Here is a 27,470-nt window from a genome sequence, read left to right as displayed (position 1 = left end):
CGTCACATATAAAGTTTATTTATGTATTAATGTAATAATTGCGTTTTTTTTATGTAAGTTAGTCTAACTAAGGTTAGTTAACTTATTTATTTATTATTATAAATAAATTTTTTAAACTTATTAGAATAATAAGAAATACTTGCCTATAAGAAAATATCTATGAGCAGTGAAGAAAAGTTATTTTTGTGAAATTCAGCTCTGTTTCTTCTTTACCGAAACTTTTAGCTGAAGTTGCACCAATGCATGCTCGCGTGCAACCAGCACGATCATATCCTTATTATACTAACGAATAAAAATCGACTGACAATTTTTATAATTTTTTTAGGTGCAATCAACTAGATCCACTCTCGTCAACTTTTCTGATAGTAAAACTGGAAGACGATTATTTTCGCATCCCAAAGTCATTGAGCGTGTTTATGATGAAAGAACCGCCACCCACCGAGGAAAATAGTTCCAAAACCGAGTCAAAAGAAGATGAAGCAAAAGAAAAGGATAATCGCGTCGAGAAGGATAAAAATCGGATTGAGACCAGAAAGAGAAATAAAATCGTCATCGACGATTCAGACGATTTGGATGATTTGGATGACGCTCCGTTGGATTTCAGGAAACGGCGCAAAGAAAAACTTTCGAAAACGCGATCCGGCAAGCACTCGACTAGTCCAAAGAAGAAGTCGCATATCTGTGAGATCTGTTACATTACGTTCGACCGCAAGAGCAAACTCACTAGTCACATGTTCAAGCACAGCAACTCACGGCCGCACAAGTGCACAATCTGCTCCAAGGGCTTCAAGACCGGTGCGTATCTTTCTAGGCATATGGAGATCCACGACGAGCCCGCGCAGCTTCACGCGTGCACCCTGTGCGACTTCAAGGCGCGCACGAAGCCGTATCTGAAGATACATTATATTCGCAAGCATACCGAGGACTACAACTATAGCTGCGAACAGTGCGGCAAGATGTTCAAGGTGCAGTCCGACTACACGACACACATGAAGGACCACGACACGGAGTCGTGCGTTTGCGACATATGCGGCACGTCCTATCCCAGCAAGAGCTCCTTGTACTTCCACAAGCATTATAAGCACAAGACGAAGGTTAAGGAGTTTGAGTGTCAGATTTGCAGGAAGCGCTTCAAAACCCAGAAGAATCTCGACAGTCACGCTGAGCTGCACAAGATGAAGTACGTCTGCGAGCAATGCGGTATGGAGTTCAAATTCAAGTACGGTCTCACGAAGCATCTCAGGACGCACTCGGGCGAGAAGTCGTATCTCTGCGCGATATGTGGCAAGACATTCGGCTGCCTCAGCTCGCAAAAGATTCATCTGCTTACCCACGTCGGTGAGCGACCTTACATCTGCGACATCTGCGGCCAGAGCTTCACCCAGCGGTCGCCGATGATGCTGCACCGGAAGAAGCATCCTGGCGGAAGAAGCATTCCACCACCGCCGCCCATCAAAATTACAAATCTCCTGCACGGCGTGCAAGACAAAATTGTTGTGAAAAAAAGTGCCAAGTGACTCGCGTGTCTATGCGACGGATATACATGTGAAATGAAGAGAGTGATCTTTTGTGGTACGGATAACTTTTTTATATCTTTCTAATATATATAATCTGAAAACGCGTGATGTGCAAATAGATGATTTTTGATTATTATTTCAGTAGCGATACATTTCTAATGTAACGCAGTTTGGACAATCCCGCCTTCCATACAGGCGATAAAGCAACAACATATACTATTATCTTGTGACGTATAGATTCCGAAATTGAAGGATTTATTTCTCGAAAGTACATGCTTCTATGTTGGTATGTCGATCTTATGTTCAAATGCATTAGAACATTCACTCAAGAACAAGTTATGAATTAATACTATATTACAGTTTATCATGTTCACGATTAAGTTCCAAAACTCTGCAATCAAGTATTTATTTATTCTCTGATAGATTTCGAATATTTAAAGATTATAATTATCTCATGAGATCACAAAATTATTCTGTTATATTTTTTTTTCAAACTTTAACATATTCGCGTTATGACCTACAATAAATCTGTTGGCGATGTTAATAGAGTATAAAGAAGTGATGCCTGTATTAATCTAATATCAATACCTACGGTTTATTTTCGATGTTCTGCTTCATCTTGGATTTGTTTATCATGTAATTACATTTCGCTTTTATATCAAAGTCTTCCAATCTTGTTTATGTAATATATAGAGTTGATTGAAAAATATATCACCATCTTTGCAACATCAAATTCAATGATATTTCTTGAAATACGGTAATATCTACCATAATATCTTGTATATTCTAGTTTTGGTATTTTGGCTAAGAACGTGATATATTTGTATTAACATAAACTTTGCATTTCATGGAATAAGAATTTTACTTTTTATCCACAATTTGAAGGAATATGTTATAATTTTCTCATTAAATAAATTATCCGCATTTAATTCAAATTTTGGTAGTAAGAATATAAATTTAATCAGTTTTTTGAACTGCAAATTTGTTTTGAAGAAGATATCGAAAATATGATTTTCTTCAAGAATAATCCTCGCCATGTTCGCTTTTGATATAGCGAACTTCTGTTTACTGTATGGGATGATGCAATGTACAGTATAAAAAAAAAAAATCGATGTAAGATATTAAATAAATACATATGTTTTTAGTAAATGGATATATATGGACACTTTCCATGATACGTGACATGTAATCTACTTCCACGAAGTTGCACATTGATTCCTTTTCTTAAAAAGACATTTTAGATGTAATGGAAACTATAAAGCACAATAACACATAATATAATATTGATTAACTGGATGATTGCAGTTTTGATAGGAGAGAACAACTCTTTTGCTGTGAAGGATGCTTTTAAAAACATTTGAAAGTATTTAAAAAATAATTATTAAAAATATTTTTACGTATCAGATAAGTTACACTAATATGAGAGACACATTTCTTTTTAATAATTGCAAAACAAAATACATATATATATATATATATATATGTATATAATATATAACAGAGTTAATATGTTTTATAAATTTTGTATATAATAATAGTAAAGCAGTTTAAAATTTTAGGAGAATATATTATTTTTAAATATCATATTCACATATATTAGCACAAGATAGATATATATTTTTAAATAAAACGTCGAAAAATATGAGACAAATGTGACACACAATGTATTTTCGGTTATATTCACATAATAAAGATTATTTAAATATAATACAATGAAAACTGTTAAGATGTTCGTAGCATGAAGAAAATATATTTTTAATAATAATTTGTGCGGTTTTATATTGCGTATGTTTAATGTTTTTGGACATTGGTGCATTTGTTTTGTATATATTTAATGAAGGCATAATGTTTAACGGAATACATGAAAATGTTTTTTTACAGTAATACACAGCATGTATCTATATATGTAAAAATATGTATTTTGCGCCAAACTAATTTATTTTTCTTACTTTTAGGTCTGAGCCATGTGATCCTCTTCAACAAAATTACCTTGTGATTAAAAACGATCAACAATATTATCTTGTGCCGATACAAGATTCTTGTGTTGTCAAAAATGAAGGTAAAAGTGAGATTGTAGAACCACCATGTCCTTCGCCGAAAATAAAAGTGGAGGTTGCTGACGAATCTACGGAGGAGCCCGAAGAAATATACAAAGATGTAAAAGACGAATTGAATTTAGCATCAGAAATACATAATGAAAATTTGAAATACACGTGCCCTTATTGCTGGCTAAAATTTGACAAAAATTGCAATCTGAGAGATCATGTGATGGTTCACAGCAATGTTTATCCACACGAGTGTTCAATTTGTGGTATACGCCTAGAAACTAAAACATTGCTTACATCTCATGTGTTGTTACACGAAAGCAGTATGGAATTGTTTCATTGTGCGGACTGCGACTTTAAATCGACAAAAGCTTCGAGTGTCACGTGCCATCAGGTAAAATGGCATGCTGATGTCTACAAATGTCAATTCTGCTTCGAATTATTCCAAAACAAAGTGGTATTCCTGCAACATATGGAGCTTCATAATGCAGTTACAGTTTGCGACGTGTGTAATCAAGTGTGTGAGGATAATTGTCATCTTACGCAACACAAGCGTAAACATCAGAATGATAAAAGTTATATTCACACACAGTTATATAAACAGTTGCAACGTGAAGATGAGCGTCAAAATGATGAAAAAAAACAAGCGAATATAAAGAAATGTAAGCTTCAAAAATTTGATCTACAAGAACGTTTCAACAGATTGAATTGGAATTTGAGTTTACCGACAGAGAAAAAGTTTTTCAAGTGTTCTCAATGCAAATGGAGTTTTAGGACGATGAGCCTACTCAACAAACATACGAAACGGCATTCACGAAATTTTAAGTGCAACGAATGCGATGCAGTATTTAAATATAAAGCTTCTTTTCTTAAACATAAATATAAGCATGAGGCTGGGGATGACGATGAAGATGAGTATGAGGATGAAGATGAAGATGAAGATGAGTATTAGTTACCTAGATCTGGGGTCTGTCAGTTTGTTATAATATTTTGAATAATCTTATACATTTTTTTTTTTTCAATCTTATTCATAAGTACAAACGTAAAGATGAGTATTGATTATATAGAGCTTAAATCTGTTGTTAATGTATTATTATGTTGGATCTCACATTGATGTCTAATTCATATATAATTCTTGGTGGCTAATATTTGGAGAGCGGTGGTTTTAGATTTTTTTCGAGAACAGAATAGATTTTGTAACCTTCCATCAAAATTCGCTTCTGTAAACTATTACGTCCTTTCTCAGACTGATGTACACACTCTCCTAATGTTGAACGTATATTGAACTAGATATGAAACATTTTTTATATAGAATTTGTAATGTGATAAACGATATAAATTTGTTAATGTTAACTTTTATAAAAAGTACACAAGGGATTACACAAAATAAGATTTCATTTTCTGAATTTTATTTTGAATCTTAATGTTTTTAATATTACTTAATATTATTTGTTTCTAATTTTGCACTTTTTTGTTTAATGTATTTTAATTACAATTTGATCAAATGCAATTAAATTATTTACTTTATTTTATATTATATTTTTAGAAAAATCTTGTTTTATTTTTAAATTTAATTCTTTAATATACATATATTGTCAATATTAATTGTCTGTCTCTTTCTCTTTTTTCTGTTTGTGGCTGCATATTAATTTTTATAAAAATTTCATTTTATGTCAAAAGTAAAGATTGAATATACAACGTATATATGATGACGTAAGGTCACTCAATTTTATTGTTTGTTATTTTGTTTTTACTGCATACATGAAATAAAATTGAGTTATCTGTATGTTATAATATATCTTATGTTTTTTACAGTTGTTGTTGTGTGAGCAGTTAAATATATAGAATAATTATTTTTGTAGATATTCATCTATAGAAAGCTCTTAGATAAATTTACAAACAAATGGTTAAATTAAAATAATAATATTTTTATTTTTACAAAATTTCCAAAAAGCTTAATCAGACATTACATTAAATAGTTAATGTTTATACATGAATTATATGTATATTAGAGAAAGATCTAATAATTTTAAATAAATCTATATATGTATATATAGTTATGTATGTATGCAACTAATTGGTATTCTTGTTACATGCAATGGCTACTGATATTGGAAATAAGGCAAGATATGTCTATTTAATATTATTAATTAGCACACATTTTTGTTTACTTTTTTTAAAAAGGATTATGTAATTTTTATTAATACACTGAAGTTGAAGCAAATGTATGTAAATCAAATATGTAAACTGTAAAGCATACAGTACATACATGTATTAAAACTCCTGTGGGTATTTGCCGCAGCGGGTAAATAACATTTAAACTATTTATAATTTAAAAAAAAAACATGTTATGATAGCTTTTATATATAAAAGCAATAATAAGCTATATTAAATAATCTGTGAAGAATGTGTGATCTGTATGTATGCTCTTTTTATGATGTACATAATGTTCTCATATCGTTGTTTTTTTTATGAAACATATAGTTAAGGTTTAATATCCAATGTTAAAGAACACATTTTAAAGAATACACGTTAAAGAATATTGATGTATAAGTTGAAAAGTAAAGAACGTTTTTAATACATGTTTTTGTTTTGTTCACTCAAAGATACAGTAAGCTGCTTATATATAGATTTTGCTATGTAGTATTTGTGATATGTAGTATTTTAACATTATGAATTAATATTATCGAAACACATATGATATTATCAAAATACGTACGTATTTTAGCTATTTAGATTGCGACGGACAATATGATAAAAGCCACATTCTACTAAAAGGAGCAACATGATATTAAAGAAAAGAGTTGAACGACCATTTACAAAAGAAATTTAATTTTACGGCAGAAGCTGCTGTAAAATCTCGAAACTCAAGCAGAAGAAAGAATATCTTGCGATTTCTGTAAGATTAATTTTCAACATAAAGGAATTTGAATACAGGAAGCCTTGTTTACATATGTATATGACAAGAGTTTTCAATGTTCATATCGGAAAGACGTTATATATATTGCCAGTCAGGTCGTTTTAAATTACTTTAATTATATGACAAGACTTTCACACACAAGCTTGATTAAGCTAAAGATATTTTCTGATGGATTCAAAAATTCGCTTGATATATCTGACGATTTGCGAGTAAAGCAACGTCCAATCCTATCGCTTCTTGAACGAAAGAACATTCAGATGTCAGAAAAAAATTTTACCATTTGCATCTATTAATAACAAGAGTAAATAATATAAAAAGTTCTGTTATAACCAGGAAACTAATAAATTTAACTAAGTTCATGCAAAAATAACTGTTTTGTCATACAATATATTTATGTATTTTTAGACATAAGTGTATACTGCAAATGTTTTATGGTACAATTATATAATTATGTTTTTATTATTTAAACAGACATTTTTGTGAAATAATATGTGATGAAGAAATTATGAATTATTGTTACAGTATTCAAGCATTAGACGAATGTAGCTGTGTACTGACAAGTATATGACAGATATAAAAAAAATGTAACGCATTCTTGCACACACACAGTTTAGAAAATATCCTTTTCAAATTAATTCTAATTATATGTGACATTTTTATGTATATGTTTATGTACTCTATATATAATATACTATAATTATTAAATATATATATAATTAGAATAATTATTTTAAATGATATAGTTTTTAAACTTATTTTTATAAGTGCATCACATTTTTACAATATTATACATATAACCCCGGTTCCATTTTTTAGAATATGCTTAAATATATAAAAAACCGCGTTTTGAAAAAAAGTTTCAAAAATTGTTTGGTTTTGAAGAGCACACAAAGTGATACTCAGTTTTATTTTCCGTGACAATTCCCATCAAGATCACATGAAGATTACATTGAAATTTTTTAATGAAAACTTTAATTTTTTATTGTAGATTCTTGTAGCTGACAACAAAACCTTTTCAAATCACTGTGATTAAGTTGAATTTTGCTCAGAATTTTTTGAGTTATGAGGCATTAAAGTTTTAGAATCACCAGCATTAGCGTTATCCGATGTGTACCGCGAGGAGGTTGCTTGATCGGATTTGTACATCATGTAGCCCTAAAAAGGGCTGATATATGGGCTATTATGTAAATATGTAGCGCGGATGTGTTTCATTTAATTAATGAAGTGTTTTTGGAGGTTGCACTATTAACTTATATTGTAACTCTATATATAACGCTAATGCTTTATGTTTCCCTCAAAACTGAACTTTTGTCCAAAATTCTTTTTTTTTTACGCAATGTTTCTTATATATTTAAACATACTTTTGAAAATGGGACACTATATGTGTATATATAACATACAATTTATTTCTTTTATTACTCTAGAAATAAATTTTATTAAATAATTAAATTTTTCTGCATTAAATGCAAAATATATAAAAATATTAAACAAAATATTTTTGTGTATTTAACTCCGTATATGGATGTGCTCATGTTTTATTTTAATGCAGTACAGAATATTCAATTATTTAAGAAAATTTACTTGTAATGATTAGTAAATTAAATTGTATTTTTTTTATTTTTTTAATGTAATGGATATTTAATTAAAATATATAGAGGAAAGTGCCCTATTATGAGATAGGATCCTAATATGAGATGGCGGGGTTTTTTCATGGTGAAATCAACAGATAGGGCCTATATAGGGTCTTTTAGCTTAACATATCTCATATTTGGATTCTGCCTCATAATAGGGCACTTTTCTCTATGTATATGTATTTGCTTATAATTATATGAATATAATTCTAATTATATAATTGGAAAGATTTCTAATAGTGTTCATGATATTGATTTTATGTAATTCATGTTTTAGGAAATCTGTTGCCGCACGTGAAATTTCATGTAAATTTATTTTTGGAAAAATAATGATGTCAATAGTAAAGCAAAATCTGAAAGCGTTAGAGATAAGAAGATGGATCGTAAAATATTCACTGATTTAGTAAAATTTTTAAGAAATTTAATAAAAAGAGACGTGGCAGAAGACAACAACGAATTGCGCAGGGAAGTTATCATCAACAACAGATTGTCTCACATCAACGAAGCGCATATAATAGAAGATGCCCAGTGATCATAATGTCTCAAATTGGGAAATAAGACGTCTTAAAAACGTCACATCATTAGACGTCTTGAAAACATCTAAATGACATCTTTAAAGTGTTATATTCCAAATTTGAAATGTGCGTGTCGCCTGAGAAACTCGTTGACTGAGACTTATATGTGCGATATCTGTCAAATAGTGTTCGACCAAAAGAGCAAAATATTGCACCATATCACGAGTAAACACAGCTTCTATCATCTCTTCAGTGCACAATTTGCGGCAAGAGTAGTAGTAGCAAGCGATTTGAAGATACACCGACTTACCCATCAGGCGATGAATGTCATGCGTCTGTTGATTGCGTTGATTTGCAGCAAGTGCGATTATCGTGGCAAAAAACGAAGAACAATTTAAAGGTACACTACATCAAGTGGCACATCGACGAGTACAAATTTGTTTGCGAATAGATGGAATGGGACCTCAAGTTCCACCTCAGCACTTATAACGGTTCTCAGCACATGTACGATATTAGCGGGAGATTCTACACGAGTAATTATTCCTTTTACAATTACAGGAAAGTGGCAAATTTAAACGAGTACAAGTTTCACTGCGGCGGTGCAACAAGAAGGTTCTGACGCAGAAGAATCTTGACAGCAATGTGCACGATTTGCAAGACTTACGACTGTAGAGTATGGGGCAAAGCGTTTATCTCGAAAAGATATTTAATCGATCACATAACGCATACAAGCATCGAACCGTACATTTATAGGAAGCATTCAGATGCGCACTTATTGTCACCACCTGTGCCTCTTGGAAAAAAGTAGCTTCAACAAAAGTAAATCAGGATTCCAAGAAAACATATCTTATAAGATATTAAAATAACTTGTGAGATGGCTGTTATACGTATACCACATAATTATAAAATCTTTGTAGAATCGTGATACGAAAGATCTGTGTGAAGAGCTGTTCTATATTTAACATTACTCGTTAGAGTGTAATGTGATTTTTTATGTGATGATCTATGTACATATGTATGTTTTAATTTTAATCATGTAAAGTTATTTTACTTGTAATGATGTATTTAATTTTGTAATAAATTAATAAATGTACTTGTTTCGGTATTATACAAGAAAAAATATGAGCTGATAAGTTAAGATGGAACTTAAACTAATAATATACATGTTTGCTACGAAGTGATTATATTTATTAAGAGGTGTATTGTATTTCTCTTATTATTTGTATTGTATTAAGTTATCCGAAATTTATTTTCTATAATTTTTTACAACTTCTTATTTATACCATATACATTTTTTTTACATAACATAAGCAGATTTGAATTGTTAGAATCAATTTTAATAAAATGATATTCTTTTAATTCCGAAAGAAAAAAAAACCTAATGAACAATTTCAATTCAAGTCAGAAAGATGAATGAATTAGCGATTTTTGCGAATCATACAATAGTTCCACGAGATTTAATCGTATCCAAACTTTCTTGTAGAAACATCTTTTAGACTCTGCAGTAAGTAGTGATTGAGATGTTCAAGTCCTAACAACATCATTGAAACTAACCGCTGTATTTTAATATGTTTTAGAGAACAAAACTGCAGCAAGAAGATCTTGCAGACGGACGCTTCCGGTTGCTTTATTGTCGGGAAAAATTCGATACCGATGAGACTGTGGCAGCACGCTGATGCCGGTGGTAAACTGCGCTATTCGTTAATACCGATGTTAGACGACGTCGATAAAGCTGAGGAAGATGTAAAGGTACTTAATGTACTACCGTCAACCGCTATTAAAGTTGAAGAGGCCGAAGCTCAACAGAGCAATCAGAAAATCAGCGGATGCAGCGTCGGTAGTTGCATGAACTCCTTGATGCGTTTGCGCGAGATAGTCATTGATGGTCATACTTGCGACAAATGTAATATAAAATTTCCCATGCAGTCTATGCTGAATCGCCACAAAATAACGCACAATATGCATTTATGGCTTTATGGAAAACGCCTGAGAGAAAAGTATGTGCGATATTTAAAGATGACCGTTCGAAGACAATCCAAACAGTTAAAGGTGCGAAAGCGTTTACAGAGAGCAAAGTATGTTTGTACATTTTGCGATTTTGATTGTAATAGATTGGCGACTTTGAATGCGCATGTAAAGAAAAAGCACAAGAAAAACACGGCCAAAACAAATCCGAAGAAGCTCAGGTGTATGATCTGCAGTTACGAGTGTTTGAGTGAGGCGAATCTGAGCAGGCACATGCGAAAGCACAAGAACAAGAATATGACGAGTTTTGCTTGCAACATATGCGATTTTGAATGTAAAAGGGGCTTTACTCTGATGTCTCACTTGGAGAATCATAAGAGATCTAAGAAAAATTCAGACGCGAGCTGTGCGGAAAAGAAACGTAGAATAACGAAGTGTAACTACACATCTCCGAAGAAGACGAGTCAATCGGATTGCTCGCACAGCCGCGGGACACCTAAGAGAACTGCGTTAATCTCATACGTGGATTCCAACTTGGTAATTAAACAGGAAGTTTGTGTTGAGGAACGCAACGAGACATCGGCGATCGCCGCCGACGTTCCCAGTCAGAAAAAGCCCAGTCAGAAGAGGCCGGCCATCGAGGAACACTGCGACCTCTGCGATTTCACGTGCGCGAAGAAGAGCACGCTGTACGCTCATAAACGTCGGCACAAGGTGGGGGATGTCAACGAGGTGTTCGCGTGCAACGAGTGCGGCTTCAAGACTGCCAAGAAGTCGTCGCTGTACTCTCACATCAAGCGGAAGCACAAAGAGTCACGGTCCTGCGATGGCAACGCGCAGCCGGAACTGTTCTGTTGTACCCAGTGCGACTATAAGAACAAGAACAAGTATGAGTTGAAGATACACATCGCGCGCAAGCACACGGACGACTTCAAATTCTCCTGCGAGACCTGCGGTAAGAAGTTTAAGGTCAAGGGCGATCTGACGAATCATATACGTTTCAGCCACCGAGAGCAGCCGGTGATCTGCGACGTTTGCGGCAAGACTTGTCTCAATAGCAACTCCTTGTACGTGCATCAGAAGTTTGCGCACTACAAGGCCAAATACGAGTGTCAGATATGCAAGAGGCGGATGGTCAGCCAGGAGAACCTCAATGAGCACATGCTCAAGCAGCACGAGCGCAGGGAGAATGTGGTGTGCGAGGAGTGCGGCAAGACGTTCTCGCGGAACAGCAGACTGAAGGTGCACATGAGGATCCACACCGGGGACAAACCGTACAGCTGTACCGTCTGCAGCAAGTCCTTCGCCCGCAGAACAGCTCTCAAGCAGCACCTACTTATCCACACTGGCGTCAGGCCGTACGTGTGCGATATCTGTGGCAAGGCCTTCACTCAGAAGCCGGGTCTGATCAGCCATAGGAAGTCACATCCGGGTTCTCACCCGCCTCTGCCGCGCGTCCTCATCGATCATATCTTGAACGACGTTATGAACGGTTCACGCGGTGATTGATTGACGTAAAGTTTGCACTAATGATTTCGAGGAATAGGTGACAACAATGTATAAAAGATAAATGTGCTTGTAACTGATATTCATGTACTATACAAAAGAGATATTCTCATTATACGATTTTTCATCCAGTGATATCTAGGGGTAATGATTATGTAGCAATTTATGCGATAAAACAACTCGACATATTTGCAGAGAATTTTCATTGCCATATGTAAAAGTAAATAAACCTTAAACGTATTTTTTTTAGATTATTAGTGTATGCATTATGTCAAATTCTCTGAACAAAATCTCTTTCTAAAGCTTTGTATTTCGTTATGCATATTATTACCTTGTCTGACTTGTTTATTGGACGTTATGTTGATTAAAGAAGAATTGTTTGATTTTAAGTTTCAAAATAAAATTATATTTGTATGATATTCACAAAGCAATTGGTTGTTAAAATCTCATTAATTGTTCCTATTAATTTATTTGTTATTTTTCCATTGGAGACTTTATATTCTAAATATGGGTATGCATAAAATTATCGTACAATTATTCGCGTTTGTATAAAGTACGATAAATCTATTGCAGGAAAGTGTTTAAATCTTAATATCTGAATGGTATATATATTTTCTTATGTATAGCGCAGTATTTATACCCTAGATTTACTTATATGATTAGCTATAACCGAATGTGATTTCAGCAAATATACGTTACAGAACGTGTAAGTTACTTCAAAACAGAGTTTTCGCTTACTACTAGGAATAAGTATGATTATCCCGTCGTTGATTGTAATTCTTGAGAGATTAGAAGAAATTATTGGAAAATGATATATAAATAACTAACAAAATCTAAAACTTATGTTTTATCTGGAATGTGCACCTTTATCCATTTGTATAAAATGATTCTTTATTCTCAAGTATCAAACATTTGTTTGGAAGCATAAAAGGGATAAAAAATTGCGAAATAAATGATAAATTCTAAAACCTTTCTTATTTGATAACAAAAATCTCAACTAACATATTGTATGATTTTCAGGGTCGTAAATGGAAATGGACATTTTCTGTATGGCAAAGAATCTATTCCAATGCAGCCGTGGAAAGTAGTTGATTTTGAAGGATGTCTCTATTATGCCTTTCTTCCGATAAATCAGACGTCAAAAATAACAGGAGAGACTGAATGTGATCAGAAACAGGATAATGATATATTGAAAATCGACGTTGATGATGAAGAAAACTTCGTCGCAATTACAAGTGACAACAATGTGCCGCATACAGACACGTTGAAAAAGTTTTACACAATAAAGGTAGAAAGCGAGAATATGTTGATGGACGAGATAATAATTACGGACGAAGATCAGCCTTACGATGAGGAAGACAGCAAGGTCTATGCTTGCGACGAGTGTAACATTTGCTTTCCCGTAATGCAGATGTTAAAGTGTCATCGGGACACCGTTCACGAACAGGAAGAAAAAAATGTAGAGCATATTACGTACAGCTGCAAATTCTGCAGCTACGAGAGCACCAACAAATCGACCTTCAACTCGCACATCAACAGAAAACATTCTACGAAACGCGTGATTAAACGGAGGAGCAAACTCAAAACCGTCAAGCCGCAGGAATACTCGTGCGACATTTGCGGGTTTAAATGTCCAAGCCGACGACGGCTGAAGGAGCATCTCGATCGTAAACACGGATCCGAGTTCAAGTACGAGTGCGAGTACTGCGGCAAAAAATTCAAAGTTAAGAGCGACATGAGATTACATGTGCGTTTCAAGCACAAAGAGAGCCCGATAATATGCGACGTCTGCGGCAAGACTTGTTCCAACAGCAATTCGCTGTACGTGCACCAAAAATGGGCGCATTTCAAGCCCAAGTACGAATGTGAGATCTGCAAGAGGCGTATGGTTACGCAGGAGAACCTAGATCAGCATATCTTGCTTCAGCATGAGCGTAGAGAGAGCTTCGTATGCGAAGAGTGCGGCAAGTCTTTCTCAGAGAATCACCGACTGAAACAGCACATGATGACCCACACCGGCGATCGACCGTTCGACTGTCACATCTGCGGCAAAGCATTTGCGCGTAGAACTGCTTACAGGCAGCATTTGTTAATCCATACGGGGAAACGGCCGTACATTTGTGATATTTGTGGGAAAGCCTTTACACAAAAACCTGGATTAATATGTCATCGGAAATCTCATCCTGGAGTGCATCCTCCTTTACCGGTGGTGCACATCGATCATATTCTCAATGATTTTATGAAGAAGGAGTGATTTGGTAGTGTAGGTCAAAAATTGTAAAACTTAATCGCTAGGTATATGAAAAATTCGAGATTACAGTTTGGAAATTTAATTTTATTGTTTATCTCTTATCTCTTTTATTGGCTATCTTTGATTTACTAAATTTATCTTATATATATGTATATATACACTACCGTTCAAAAGTTTGGAAGCACTACGTTTTTAAGAAAAACAAAACAGTGGTGCTAATACTTCCCCCTAAAAAAATATATGAGAAACTTTACTGTCTGTTTTGACTATTCAACACAGTATTATTTGTTTCTAATTATTTTCCAAGGAAGTATTTTATTTAAAGAATTTTATCGAATGAACACATGCCATTATTCTGTTATGAAGGAAGAACAAGATTTTCAAGATTTGAGTAAAATATAATAAATATGTAAGTAACAACAGAACAATAGCATAGCATTTTTACTCGGTAAAATTCTTTAAATGAAATACTTTCTTGGAAAATGATTAGAAATAATACTGTGTTGAATAGTTAAAACAGACAGTAAAGTTTCTCATATGATATATTTCTTTAAAAAAATAGTGCTTTCAAATTTTTAAACGATAGTGTGTGGGGCATTTAAAGTGTAACCACTTAAAGTGTAACCACTCCCCCATCATGTATACATATATTGAAAGATAAAACAGATTACTTTGTTTGCTTTTTATTGAATTAGGACATTTATAGATTATTATTTCCGATCTTTTATATTTTTTCTGAGACTTTTATTTCCAACATTACAGATTTCGAAAAAGAAATGTTTTTATCGCCGATATTATTGAAGAAAAGATTTCAAAGAAAAATTACCCTTAAAATGATGTTACTGATGATACATTGATTTATCATCGATACTTTTCACACAATTAGAAAACTATTAGAAATAATATCTATACAGTAATATGTATACAATCTTCACACAAATGTATGTAAAGTTTGTTTTTATGACGAATACAATTGTTATATGAAATAACATGTGTTGAGATATAGGTTATAACCATGTGATAAGCAGTAAAATGTATTTTAATAAAAATAATCTGTATCTCGATGATGAAGACAATTTATTTGAAAATTAATATCGAATATCTCTTCATAATACCTTATTAATTATTCTTTCACATGCAATCTTTCTTTACTATGACAGATAAATTTTAATAAAATGCTTTTACAAATTTGTTTTATACAATACAGAAATGGTACATAATGATCAGCAATTACATGTAAGTATAATAAATTATATATTAGAATTTACAATCTTTCTGAAGTAAACGATTTACATATTGAAACAGTTTCAGATGTGCTTACAGAAATTGGAGCCAGACGTTCCCGTTCTTGAGTCTTGTTTTCATAAAATAGTAGCAAAGAAATGTGTCTTATTTATTTATTTAGTTAGTCTCAGATTAGTAGCGTAAGTAATTAGAATTGATCAAATGTTCTTATGGAATCATTTTATTAATATTTATCTTTTATTTCAAGAAGGTCACTTGGGTGATTTTAAAATAATTTTTATCTTTATGAAGAGAAATCTATGATAATGAGATCTTATTATCACAGACTAACATTTTCGACGTGTATTAATTTTGATAGATAATTAAAAATATTTTTAAAGTATTAAAATAGTAGTTTTAAAGCTGCGACATATCTTCAGTTTTATACACGATAAAGAGATCTCCACCTAATTTGGAAATAATTGCAATTGATTTTTCTGAAATAATTAACTTCTCTCTTCCCTTTTATAATTAATTCTAAGAATTCCCGTGATATGCAAAATTGTAAGAGCGATCAAGATATCTATAAAAAGTAAAGATAATTACTACAAATTCATTGATTTACGCTTTACGCTTCAGATTATTCTGCTATAACACTTTTTTTCAAATCTATTTTCGAATGTTATATAAATGATATCTATATATTATAAGATTATGTTGATATGCTATATATTTAGCAGTCTGTTCTAGAAAAGTTAGGCTGGCTTAAATCCGTTTTGTTGTACATAACGTACTTAATTATATTTAATCTTGTGTACAAATAAATATATCTTAATTATTCTACCCCTAAGCATCCCACATCAATAAAATTTTTATTTTTTAACCCCGAGCAGAGGGGTGGAAATAATTTTAATTCCGCTCGTACCAATGTGTCTTCGTAAATTTTATATTTGAATGTAAGTAGTCCAAGATCTGTATACTATCCAACTGTAGAACCGTAATAAAGATATGTCTTCGTAATGTTGTAGGAAACCGACAGCGGATATCTCTGTCAATGAAGCGACGTCGAACAGAATATCGGTGATAATATCGGTCTCCAAACGCCGAGAAGAGAAGAAATCGCAGGAGAAAGATTGCGAGAAAGAAAAACGCAATTCGTTCGGCTGCGACGTCTGTCCTAGACACTTTAAGAACAAGTACTTGTTAAAACAGCACAAGCTCACGCACACGGTGGGGATCGTCCGCGGACGCGAAACGGGCGTAAAAAAGAATCCTGCGTTCACCGCGACAGAGCCGCGAAATCAAGCTCTTTCGTGCGGAAAATGCAACTTCCGCTGCAACAAGAGATCCACGATGATCGCGCATCTCGCCGAGAAGCACGAGGGGACCGCGGACAACGATAGGTTCGCCAGCAGCAGGCAAAAGTTCAACTGCATCGTCTGCGACGTGGTGTTCTCTCGCAAGGAGACCCTGAGGTCGCACTTCGTCCGCAAGCATACCCAGCATTACGATTACTCGTGCAACTACTGCGGCAAGGAGTTCAAGATCAAGGGCGACCTTACCACGCACATCCGGTTGAAACATCAGGAGGAGCCGGTGGTGTGCGACGTCTGCGGCAAGACCTGCCGGAACAGCCACAGCCTGTACACCCATCAGAAACACGCGCATTACAAGGCGAAGTACGAGTGCCCGCAGTGCCATCGGCGCCTCGTTACGCAGGAGAATCTAAATCAGCACATACTGACGCAGCACGAGAAGAAGGAGAAGTCGGTGTGCGAGGAGTGCGGTAAGACGTTCTTCGAGAATCACGACCTGAAGAAGCACATGAGGATCCACACGGGCGACAAGCCGTACATCTGCACGGTCTGCGACAGAGCGTTCGCCAGGCACAGCAGTCTGAACCAGCACCTCCTTCTGCACACCGGCGAGCGTATCTACGCGTGCGACGTGTGCGACAAGTCGTTCGCTCAGAAGGCCGGTCTCATCTGCCATAGGAAGATTCACACGGGCGTTCTGCCGCCCCTGCCGGTGATACATATCGACCACATAGTAAAGGAGTTTACCAAGAAATAAAACAGCACAGCTTGAACGTCGGTGCTTTATACCTATGATTCTCGTCTTTTATATCTTTTATCTCATGTGACGATTAAATAGATAAATAATGTAATCGCGTCTGCGTGCAGTAAAAGGCATGTTGCTGAGGCTGATTGAAATCTGAGACAAAAAGAAAACTACACAAGTGCAAGGCATTTGCTTGTAACGCACAACCGCGTTGATATACAGATATGAATAATTAAGATGAACAGAATTGAGATATTTTTATTTGCAAAGTTAAAAGAGAATCACGAAGTTCACAATAAAATAGTAATGATGCGAAAGTTATTGTTTCCCAATATTATGTATGCGAGATAAAAAGCTTCTCTTATTTCCCGTTTCAATTTATTAATACAATAATAAAATAATACTTTTACGTTTTATAGACTTAATGTTACTAAATTTAATATATTCATCACTTTATGTAATATACTGATATAATATATGATCTTATAATATATTATCTCAGAGATAAGTATTATAAAAAATATTGTCATCAATAAGTCGCGTTGAAAAAACAACTTGAAAATTTGTGTTTATAATACTTGATTTAAAAGATTTACCTTGAGATTTGGTTCGGTTTTTTGAAAAGTCGGACTGTACACACACACACACACACACACACACACACACACACACACACACACACACACACACGCGCGCGCGCGCGCGTGTGTGTGTGTGTGTGTGTGTCTAAATAAAATATTTTATTATTTAAAAACACGCAAAAACTCTAAAAAATGAAATGAAGTGTTTGTAAATTGTGAAGTTATGTTATGACGTTTATTTGATTTCTAGTTTGTACTTAAGAATTGCTTATGTATTTTAAGCATTGCAACTTCGTGAATTTTAAGCCATGTAATTACAAAAGAACATTATGAATTTATGAAATATCTACGTTTCATATCCTATTGTTATTTATGTTCTAAATATATCTATTACTTAACACATTTTTTATTTCTCATTAATTTTTTTAAGTATAATATAACATATTATTTAGAAATATATACTTGCTTCGAATGGATACATATTTCTTAAGTTGTTAAAATAAATATATTGATTTATATATTGGATATGTACATATGTACAATAATATTTTATTTTGTACAAATAGTTTTTTTCTTTTGAATTTTCCCCATTTTATGGCAGTTTCGTGATTGCCATAATGTAGGTCGCAACGGACTACAATGCTGATCAACAAGAAAGGTAGTTTTAGCTCTCCGTTTGTGAGTACCTTCGTTGATCTGTGATTAAATTTATATGGGATAAATAATGACTTTTAGAGCGTATAATTTTTCACGGTGTAGATAAAAATCACCTTGATTATTCTTTCTAATAATTATTTCATTCCGTAATGTTTCAGGCACCAAGGCGCGTACAATCCTCGTGGTATTTTCATCTTTGACAATGAATCACTGGTGATGAAGAAGTGGCAAATTTTGGAATTCGACGGCAAGCCGTATTATGCGTTTGTACCCGAAGGCGATTCGCCTTTACCGGACGAGGATATACGAGGTCAAGTGGTTGAGCAATTAAGGGAGGAAGTAGAAGGGGAGGAGCTAGAAGAGGAAGTAGAGGAAATGGAATATGACAACATTAGTATAGAGGTGAAAGAGGAGTGTCAGTTGGAGGGAGAAGAATACGATTCTGTGGACGAGAAATACAACGTTGAGAGCATTCTTAATGGAAATGTTGAAGAAATAGAGGAACTGAAAGGAGCTATAAAGCCGATCACACTAAACGGCATCAGCGGAACTGTAGATGATAAGACGGTTGGAGATTTATACCAGGTGAAAGTACAGGGCAGTATGGTGACTATCGAGAAACTTGCGTCCAACCCGGAGGTAGGCGCGAAAGCGAGTAGCAGTATCGTTCAGACTGTCGAGAAACTTGCGTCCAACCCGGAGGTAGACACGAAAGCGAGTGGCAGTATGGTGACTATCGAGAAACTTGCGTCCAACCCGGAGGTAGACACGGAAGCGAGCGAAGATCAGACAGATGACGAAAATGACGATGAGGGAGAAGTAGAATATCTTGAGGAAGCAATGGTAGATGAGCCTAGCGTACCTTATAGCAATAATGCAACACCTCCGAAAATGCCTTCTCCGAAAAAGACTCCGAGTGAGATAGTGAAATGCAAATTGTGCTCGGAGACATTCGACACGGTATTGGCCTTCAGGAAACACGTAGCGTGGAGTCATAAGAAGAAGATATGCATAAAAGAGGATGGCGCTTACATATGCGCCGTGTGCGGCTTTAGAACCCCGAAGAAGAGCTCGTTCGTCGCTCATCTGGATAGGAAGCACGATACTTGGTCCAGGAAACGACCTAGCGCCACGAAATTCCCTTGCTCGGCATGCGGGTTTATTTGCAGATCGAAGCATTCCTTGCAGTCCCACTTCACGAGGAAGCATACGGAAAATTACGAGCACCAGTGCAGTTTCTGCACAAAAAAGTTCAAGGTCAAGGGGGATCTAACGAATCATATACGATTCCATCATAAGGAGAAGCCGATCAAGTGCGATGTATGTGGCAAGCAGTGCCTTAACAGCGGCTCGCTCTATGTGCATCAGAAATGGGCGCACTACAAGCCCAAGTACGAGTGTCACATCTGCAAGAGACGTATGGTTACGCAAGAGAATCTGGATCAGCATTTGCTGACGCAGCACGAGCAACGCGACAAAATAGTTTGCGCGGAATGCGGTAAGACCTTCACGAAGAAAGACTCGTTCAAGAGGCACATGGTGGTGCACACGGGATGCAAGCCGCATTCCTGCATGATCTGTAGTAAACCTTTCGCGCGAAGGTCACAGCTGCGCCAGCATTTGCTTATCCATACTGGCAAACGACCGTTTGTATGTGACATATGCGGCAAAGCGTTCACGCAAAAGCCAGGATTGATCTGCCATAGAAAAACTCACCCTGGCCCGCATCCGCCGTTGCCCGTGATGCCAATCGCGGATATCGTTAAAGAGTTCACCGACGGATACGTGCAAGAAAGTAAAGGGTGTAAGAAAGAGAACTTCGACGATGACATGTGAACGTTTTAGTTCATCATGTTGTTATATATGTCGAAATTTTTTTTTTATATTAGTGTCTAAGAGAACACAAGCACACGATCGTTATAAAATAATGATAGGACAATCGAGAAAATTTAGAACAGAAACATTAAAAACATCTCGGGCGGCAATTGCAAAACTTTCAAACGGAATTTTTATGTTTACGCGAAGGATTATATATTATTTATCACAGCCGATTGCGATACCTCGATTTTAATAATACTATCGGACTTTTTATTGTCTCTATACTGTCTACTCTTTCCTATCCGATTTTTGTTATTTATTTGTTCTCTTGCGTATCGTTTTTGTGACAATTGTAAAATAATGAGAAAGTTGAAGCAAAACACAAAAGATGATAAATGATAGAGAGAAACGGAGAGTAAAGTATTTGTAAAACTCTGCGGTATTACTATTTTGGAAATTTAAAATTAGGAAAAAGAAAGCATCAATAAGCAAATTGTCGATGATGCCAATTTCTCTAAGTTGATTAATTGTGTTTTTAAATTTAGTTTTATCAACTCACAAAATGTTTCCACAATTATTCGCTAAAATTTAAATATAGTTTACGTTATACAGATATATGTGTGTATGTCGTCCAGATAAAAAAATTGCTCTAAAATTTAATTTTAAAATAACCCAAGTGATTGTAATGTAATGTACTAAGGAATAAAAACATACTTATTAGAATAGAAGTATTCCATTGAAAACAAGAATGCCACCAAGTTTTCGAAGTTTGTGATTCATAATGATATCTTTATATCCAAAATTTGATTAAATTTTTTAGAGTAACTGATATACATATAATAAATAGGTAGAAAAATGTATAGATAGATAGCTAGCTGTTGTAAATTACATATTTCTAAAATAGAATAGAATAGAAGAATAGCGATCTTACAACTTCTGTCGGCGTTTCAGTCTCTCGATATATTTATCGTCAACCAAAGTAAAACTTTGTACTTTTTTGAGCCAATAAAACACATTACGAAAGTATATAATGAAAATACAACATTTATTTTTGTGAATCACATGCAACATCGCCAATAGGTCAAATGACGTATTAAAATTAATGAAGAAACGTAAATTATTTTGATAGTTTTGATTTGATATTGTTTAATATTTTTTTAAACGCTATTTTATTGGTTAAAAATGGCTCAATAAAATATTTTTAATAATGCAAGTGCTGATTTTGTGAGCAGAGAAAGAATCGTATTAGGCATAATAATATAAATCAATCATAAAATAATGTAAGTACAATTGGTAAAAAAGTTATGTAAATTTTCCGCTTAATGCAACATTGTTTTACAGAAGATAAATATAAAATTTTCATTATATATACACTATCTTATTATCTCTTTCTTTTTTTTTATAAAAATATCTTTTTATACGTATGCTTTATGCATGTATGATGATATTACTTTATTTGTACTGGTATAAAAAATTCGGATTTGCAGTGTCACGATAATTTAAAATTTTAGCCATTAGATAGAAATATAAGATAATTCGGCCTATTTAATTATTTTTTCTGTTATTTAAAGAATAGATTAAACTGAAATGACATATATATAAAAATGGAAAAATCAGAACTTTTTGATTTTTAAATGGTGCTAAAATGACTCAGAGAATAATCTTTTTATAAGAAGAAAAAAATGTTATGTTTTTGTTTTATTGAAATAATTGAAATAAGCCTTTATCTTTTTATCTTTATCTTTTAAGTGGCTTAATTAATTTCAACTGTTTAGTCAGGAAATATATTTTTGAAAATACATTTAATAAAAAATGCAATATATATATATATATACACACACAATATTGCATTTTTTATTAAATGTATTTTCAAAAAAAAAAATTATATATATATAATATTTGACATATATATATCTTTAATATACAAATATTTTTTTATTTTAAAGATATTTTATTTTCCAATCTTAAAATTATTTTCTCACCGAACAGGATACCAAAATAAGGATAAGTTCTGTAAAATATATTATTAATGTTCTTGAATTCTTCATTTTAGCTATTTCAGAATCAGCATTTCTTATTGGTGTTTATAATAAAACCATAATTTTTTGAAAGATATATCGTGAGAATATTGAGTATAGTACAATATTTGATAATAAATGATGTAATTGCTCTATTGTGGGCAAATTTTTGTATCTATTGTACAGTAAGTAATTTTCTCTATTAATATCTTACTGTTATATTATGTGTGGAGAAACAATATTCTTACGTATACAAGAGCATAATCACTTTTTTAAAATGTAAAGTATAATAATTTATTTACATTAATAATTATCTTGTCACATAAAATACTTTCGATTTCTTCATACACACAATACATGTTCTCTGGCGTATACATTAATATTAATTTATAAGCAATAGCGCATTGAATGGCTTTACATAAAAGGCGTATTAGTTTTCTTCGAAGATAACACTGTGTTCAATAAAATTAGATTAGTAAGATATGTGCACAAGAATACAGATTACCGTTTCAAATAAATATTTTTGACAACACTTTTTGTAAAGTATCTTTAGATAATAATAAATTTAGTTAGACAATATATATTTAATTAAAGAATGCGTACATATATATACCCAGACGCAGCACGCATATCCAAAATCGGGACATAAGACGTCTTAAAGATATCTTTAAAAGGTCGTATGAGATATGATGTCTAAAAGGCGTCTTAATGTCGTCTTTAATCTTACCAATTTTGGACATTTGTGCTGTCTGGGTATATATATAATATTATAAGATTATGATCCCGTTTTAACAGCCATTTTTTAATGCCTAAAACTTTTACGTACTTGTGCTACTTTCGAAGACAATTCAGATTTTACGAAACATTTTGTAAAGTCACAATAAGAGATAAGTATATTTTGTATTAACCAGATGTGTTGAGGTTTTAATAATTAATAATGTTTTTTCTTAAACTTTTAGGGGTATAATCGATACTATCGGTTCTTTAAAGGTCGACAAAGAACAGTTTGTCGCAGTTGCAATCTTCTGAGAATTGCGCAGAAAAATCTCAATTCAAAGCAAGCCTATATACGAAAAGCATGTCAAGGAATAAGCCGCATCATCCCAGGACAAAGTGCAAGTTTATGATGAAAAAATATATTCAGAGGAAAGAGAGAAGTCATGTGAGAACGTTTAAACTTGTGCTTCATTACTTTTATTATTGCTTCGCAGTTGAAAAGTCAGTAGAATTTTCATTTCTGCGGACATCACTTTTGACTTGAAGGACGAACTGCGACAACATATCGAAAAAATGCACACTTTTAAAAAAGTATTTTTGCGACATCGTCCGCGCGATAACGTTCGACCTGCAAGGGTACAATTTAAGAAAACATACAGACGATCAGAATTATGTACGGCGTACAATGTACGCAACGTTTGCAACTGCAGGCACTTCAAGACTAAGAGAGATCTGCACAAGTATATGCAATGCTTATACAATAGTAGCCGCCAGACGATGTGCGACCAGTACGGTAAAACTCACCAGAATCTGTTTGCCCTTAATAGACATCGCGTAAATTGTACCTACGGTCATCAGTTCTTTTGGGACGTGTACTGAAAGAAATTCGCGACGAAGAAGGAGCAACACCGCAAGCTACATAATAATCGGGAGGCCATCGTCTGCCACGTGCGGTAAGATCTTGAGCAGCAAGGATTTTCTGAAGAAGTGATACACCGAGAAGTCACACCGATATAATGCCGTGTAGAGCTGCACGGTTAAGAGATTCACGATCCAGAACGTGAATCAATCAAAGCATCTACTGATGCATCAGGTTGTACATCTGTGATGTCTACGGTTAAAACTCCACGTAGAAGCTTGATCACGTATAGAAGAAACTATCCTGGATCTTTGCCTCGACTGCCCACGATGTCGGTAAATCACCTTATCAAGGATCTGCTGAAGACGAAAGTGGAGAAAAAGAATTAACACTTTAAAGAAGATAAAGAACGCAGTTGAGACGTGTGTTGTGTCCACTTATCTTTAGCTTTAAAAGAATTTGTAACAAGTACAATTACAAGAAGGAGGAAATATTGATATTACTGTATTAGGAGAAAGATTTCTACATTTTAATAAATTTTATGATCTTATACCTATACTGGATTTTTATTTCTATTTTTTTTTACTAGTCAGAGTAAAGAAGCGAAACTTTTAATACTTTCGTTCGCATTATTACGGGATTATTGTCCTAAATATTTTTTTAGGACAACGTAACTATGTATTTGAAAGTATAGTATATGTAATTTATTATTTCGCGCTTAGCAAAACATTTTACTTAGACCAACGGGGATGTTTGACTCAAATATTTTTGATTTAATAATATTAATATAATATCCCTATTGATCGTTACTTCTTTTAACGAAAATATATCTGTATTTAAGTTTTTAGACTGGAAACTGAAGATTGCTAATTGATGTCGTATTTTGGCTAAAGAAAGTATGTATGCTGTATTTTTGTTATTAACATGGTATTTGCATATCGTGTACTCTCCAAAGAGCGACAGTATTAAAATTGTTAAACTGGTAAATGATAATAAAATAGTAATAATATGATCTTTTTTCTTATTTTACTTCACCTTCTATAGTTTCCCAAATATTCATCTTCAATCGCGTAATATTCGTCATTATAGAGGAAGATGTTAATGTTTTGTATTAGCGTAACATTTATAAAACAATAAAATATTAACGTACTAAAATATTAACTAAAATGATAAATTTAATGAAGTAATTATTGGAAGAGCACTGCAAAATTTTTGTATAACTTTTTTACTTTAAAACTTTGAAACTTTTCATAAAATATTAAGCTTATTTCCCGTAAAGTCGGCCGTAAAGTTACTTCGGGCAAAGCGGTTAAAGGAAGATACTGTGAGCGACAGAGGCACTTTTCTCATATTTCTGAACGTTTCTTGACTGAACGTGTTTTTTTTATGTCGTAGGTTTGATTTACTAGAAATGGAAGGAATCAAGAACGCAGGCATTCGGGGTCCCCATGCATTCTTTATCGAGACATCTCCAAGTATCGCCGAGATAATCAACACGGAGAGCAGTAAAGAAAACAGGAATGTAGTGAGACGCCTGCATTACGCCTGCGACGTTTGCTCGTTCCCCTGTCGGACGAAGGGAAACTTAAGAAAGCACATGCAGCTTCACAAGTACACGTGTAGAACCTGCAACGAGCGGTTCGCCTCGTCGGAGAAGCTGGAACTTCACATGGTCGTGCATCACGGCGAGCCCAAGTACACCTGCAAACTGTGCTACTCCGTCGTGTGGAACAAGCCTGACATGAAGAAGCACTTCCTCGTGAGCCACTTGGATCCTTTCTGCAACACGTGCACCGCCTGCAACAAGGTGTTCCAATCGAAGTACGCTATAGAGAGGCACATGTACAGCCAGCACACGAAACTCTCGGTGGCGTGCACCATTTGTAGACGCGTCTACAACAGTTACCACGCGCTCAAGGCGCACACCAAGCTCATTCACCTGAAGACCGGCTACCAGTGCGAGATCTGCAAGCGGCGTCTCCTCTCCGCGGATTCTCTGGAGGCGCACCTACGACGGCACGAGGGCACGCGAAACATGGACAGCTACATCTGCACAACGTGCGGCGAGACTTTTCTCACGAAAAACAAGCTGAACAAACACGTGACCATCCACGGCGAGATCAATCCTTACGTCTGCCCGGTCTGCCAGAAGGCCTTTGAGAAACGGGCGAATCAGGTGCAACATATTCTGACGCACATGAGTAACGTTTACGCGTGCGACATATGCGGGTTGAGGTACTCGCGAAGGGCTGCCCTGATATGGCACAGGAAAATGCATCCTGGACCGCTCGGTAAACTGCCAGTTATACCCGTGATAGGCATTGTGAGCGAGTTTGTTAAGAATTATATTAGCAAAACGAAAAACTTACCAAACACTTAATCCAAGTCCGAAACAGTTAAATCTAGAAAGTACTATAATCATTTGTTTAAACGTTATCTTTTCCTTTATAGAGATAGGATTTTTCTAAAGACAAATTTTTAACAAGCGCATGATTTTTCTATAAGTATCTTCAGTAACTGCAATTATAGGATAAGACGTTTGTTATTTTTTTCCCCGGGTATATTGCAAGTTTCTATTAAATGATGTTACGATGCTATATTTTGTAATAAACGCAGTTAGATTTATATATGATTACTTCGTATATGTACAGCGAATATTTACTTGAATATATATATATATATATATGTGAACGATTAATCCAAATCGCTTTTTCTTCAAATTGTTTTCGATTAATCTATTCCCCGACAATTATATTCTGATCTGTAGATTTTACTTACTCGTCGTCAGGTAAGTTATACCATTTGCCATTAATTAATTATGCCGCATAATTAATTATGGTACTAATACGCACTTTTTTTTTAGGTGATCCAAGAGTTTTGCGTTGCATATATGAAAAGCCGATATTTAATCCTCTTTCGCAAATCTCTGCAGACTTCTAATCACCCTTTAAGGAAGGTAACTTGAAGAACAATGGCAATAAAGCATCCAAATGTTTATTAAACCGCCTCCAATAATTATTGTAAACCGTTCCCAACTACCTCCTCCTCGTTTTTATCAAACTCTCAATGATTTTTCTCGACAGGCACATAAGCAATCGTTCCTTCGAGTTATAGCTGATGGTAACGCGAACTTGTCTTTTTATGTTTTAGAGTGGATCCGTTGAATGTTGAATCCAATGTCCAGA

The 27,470-nt window shown here is 34.3% G+C and overlaps 2 protein-coding genes and 1 pseudogene across 10 annotated transcripts in view; all 3 read left to right on the top strand.

The window, feature by feature from the left end:
- Positions 1–27,470, top strand: part of LOC143900399 (uncharacterized) — a 68,631-nt gene that overhangs the window by 32,486 nt on the left and 8,675 nt on the right. The window contains exons 5-6 of one of the 8 annotated variants that reach the window (XR_013257779.1): positions 326–1,572; positions 1,663–2,670. The exons of 1 other annotated variant lie outside the window; for it this stretch is intronic. Coding sequence is in view for 5 of the 7 variants with exons in the window: in XM_077411689.1 (XP_077267815.1) it covers positions 10,206–12,102 (1,897 nt within the window). In the remaining 2 variants the exon portion in view is untranslated. Of the gene's footprint in view, positions 1–325; positions 2,671–10,205; positions 13,090–13,119; positions 15,415–16,602; positions 18,263–19,031; positions 21,323–27,470 lie in introns of those variants that run through there. 6 more of the 8 variants (XR_013257778.1, XM_077411690.1, XM_077411696.1 and 3 more) reach the window with 6 other exon arrangements.
- LOC143900402 (uncharacterized) lies at positions 1,666–4,603 on the top strand. The gene is made up of 2 exons (XM_077411699.1): positions 1,666–1,803; positions 3,473–4,603. Exons 1-2 carry the CDS (start codon positions 1,790–1,792, stop codon positions 4,512–4,514), a joined length of 1,056 nt encoding a protein of 351 aa, XP_077267825.1. The 5' UTR covers positions 1,666–1,789; the 3' UTR covers positions 4,515–4,603.
- LOC143900403 (uncharacterized) lies at positions 7,995–10,130 on the top strand (annotated as a pseudogene). Its single transcript, XR_013257780.1, has 2 exons — positions 7,995–9,447; positions 9,546–10,130. The product of XR_013257780.1 is annotated as an uncharacterized LOC143900403 (transcript).

This window comes from Temnothorax americanus, unplaced genomic scaffold (genome assembly GCF_048541705.1).
Source record: "Temnothorax americanus isolate GAGA-0224 unplaced genomic scaffold, ASM4854170v1 Scaffold3, whole genome shotgun sequence".
NCBI classification, from domain to species: Eukaryota; Metazoa; Arthropoda; class Insecta; order Hymenoptera; family Formicidae; genus Temnothorax; species Temnothorax americanus.
The sequence above is the reverse complement of the archived record's forward strand: the minus strand, read 5'-3'. Positions and strand labels throughout refer to the sequence as shown.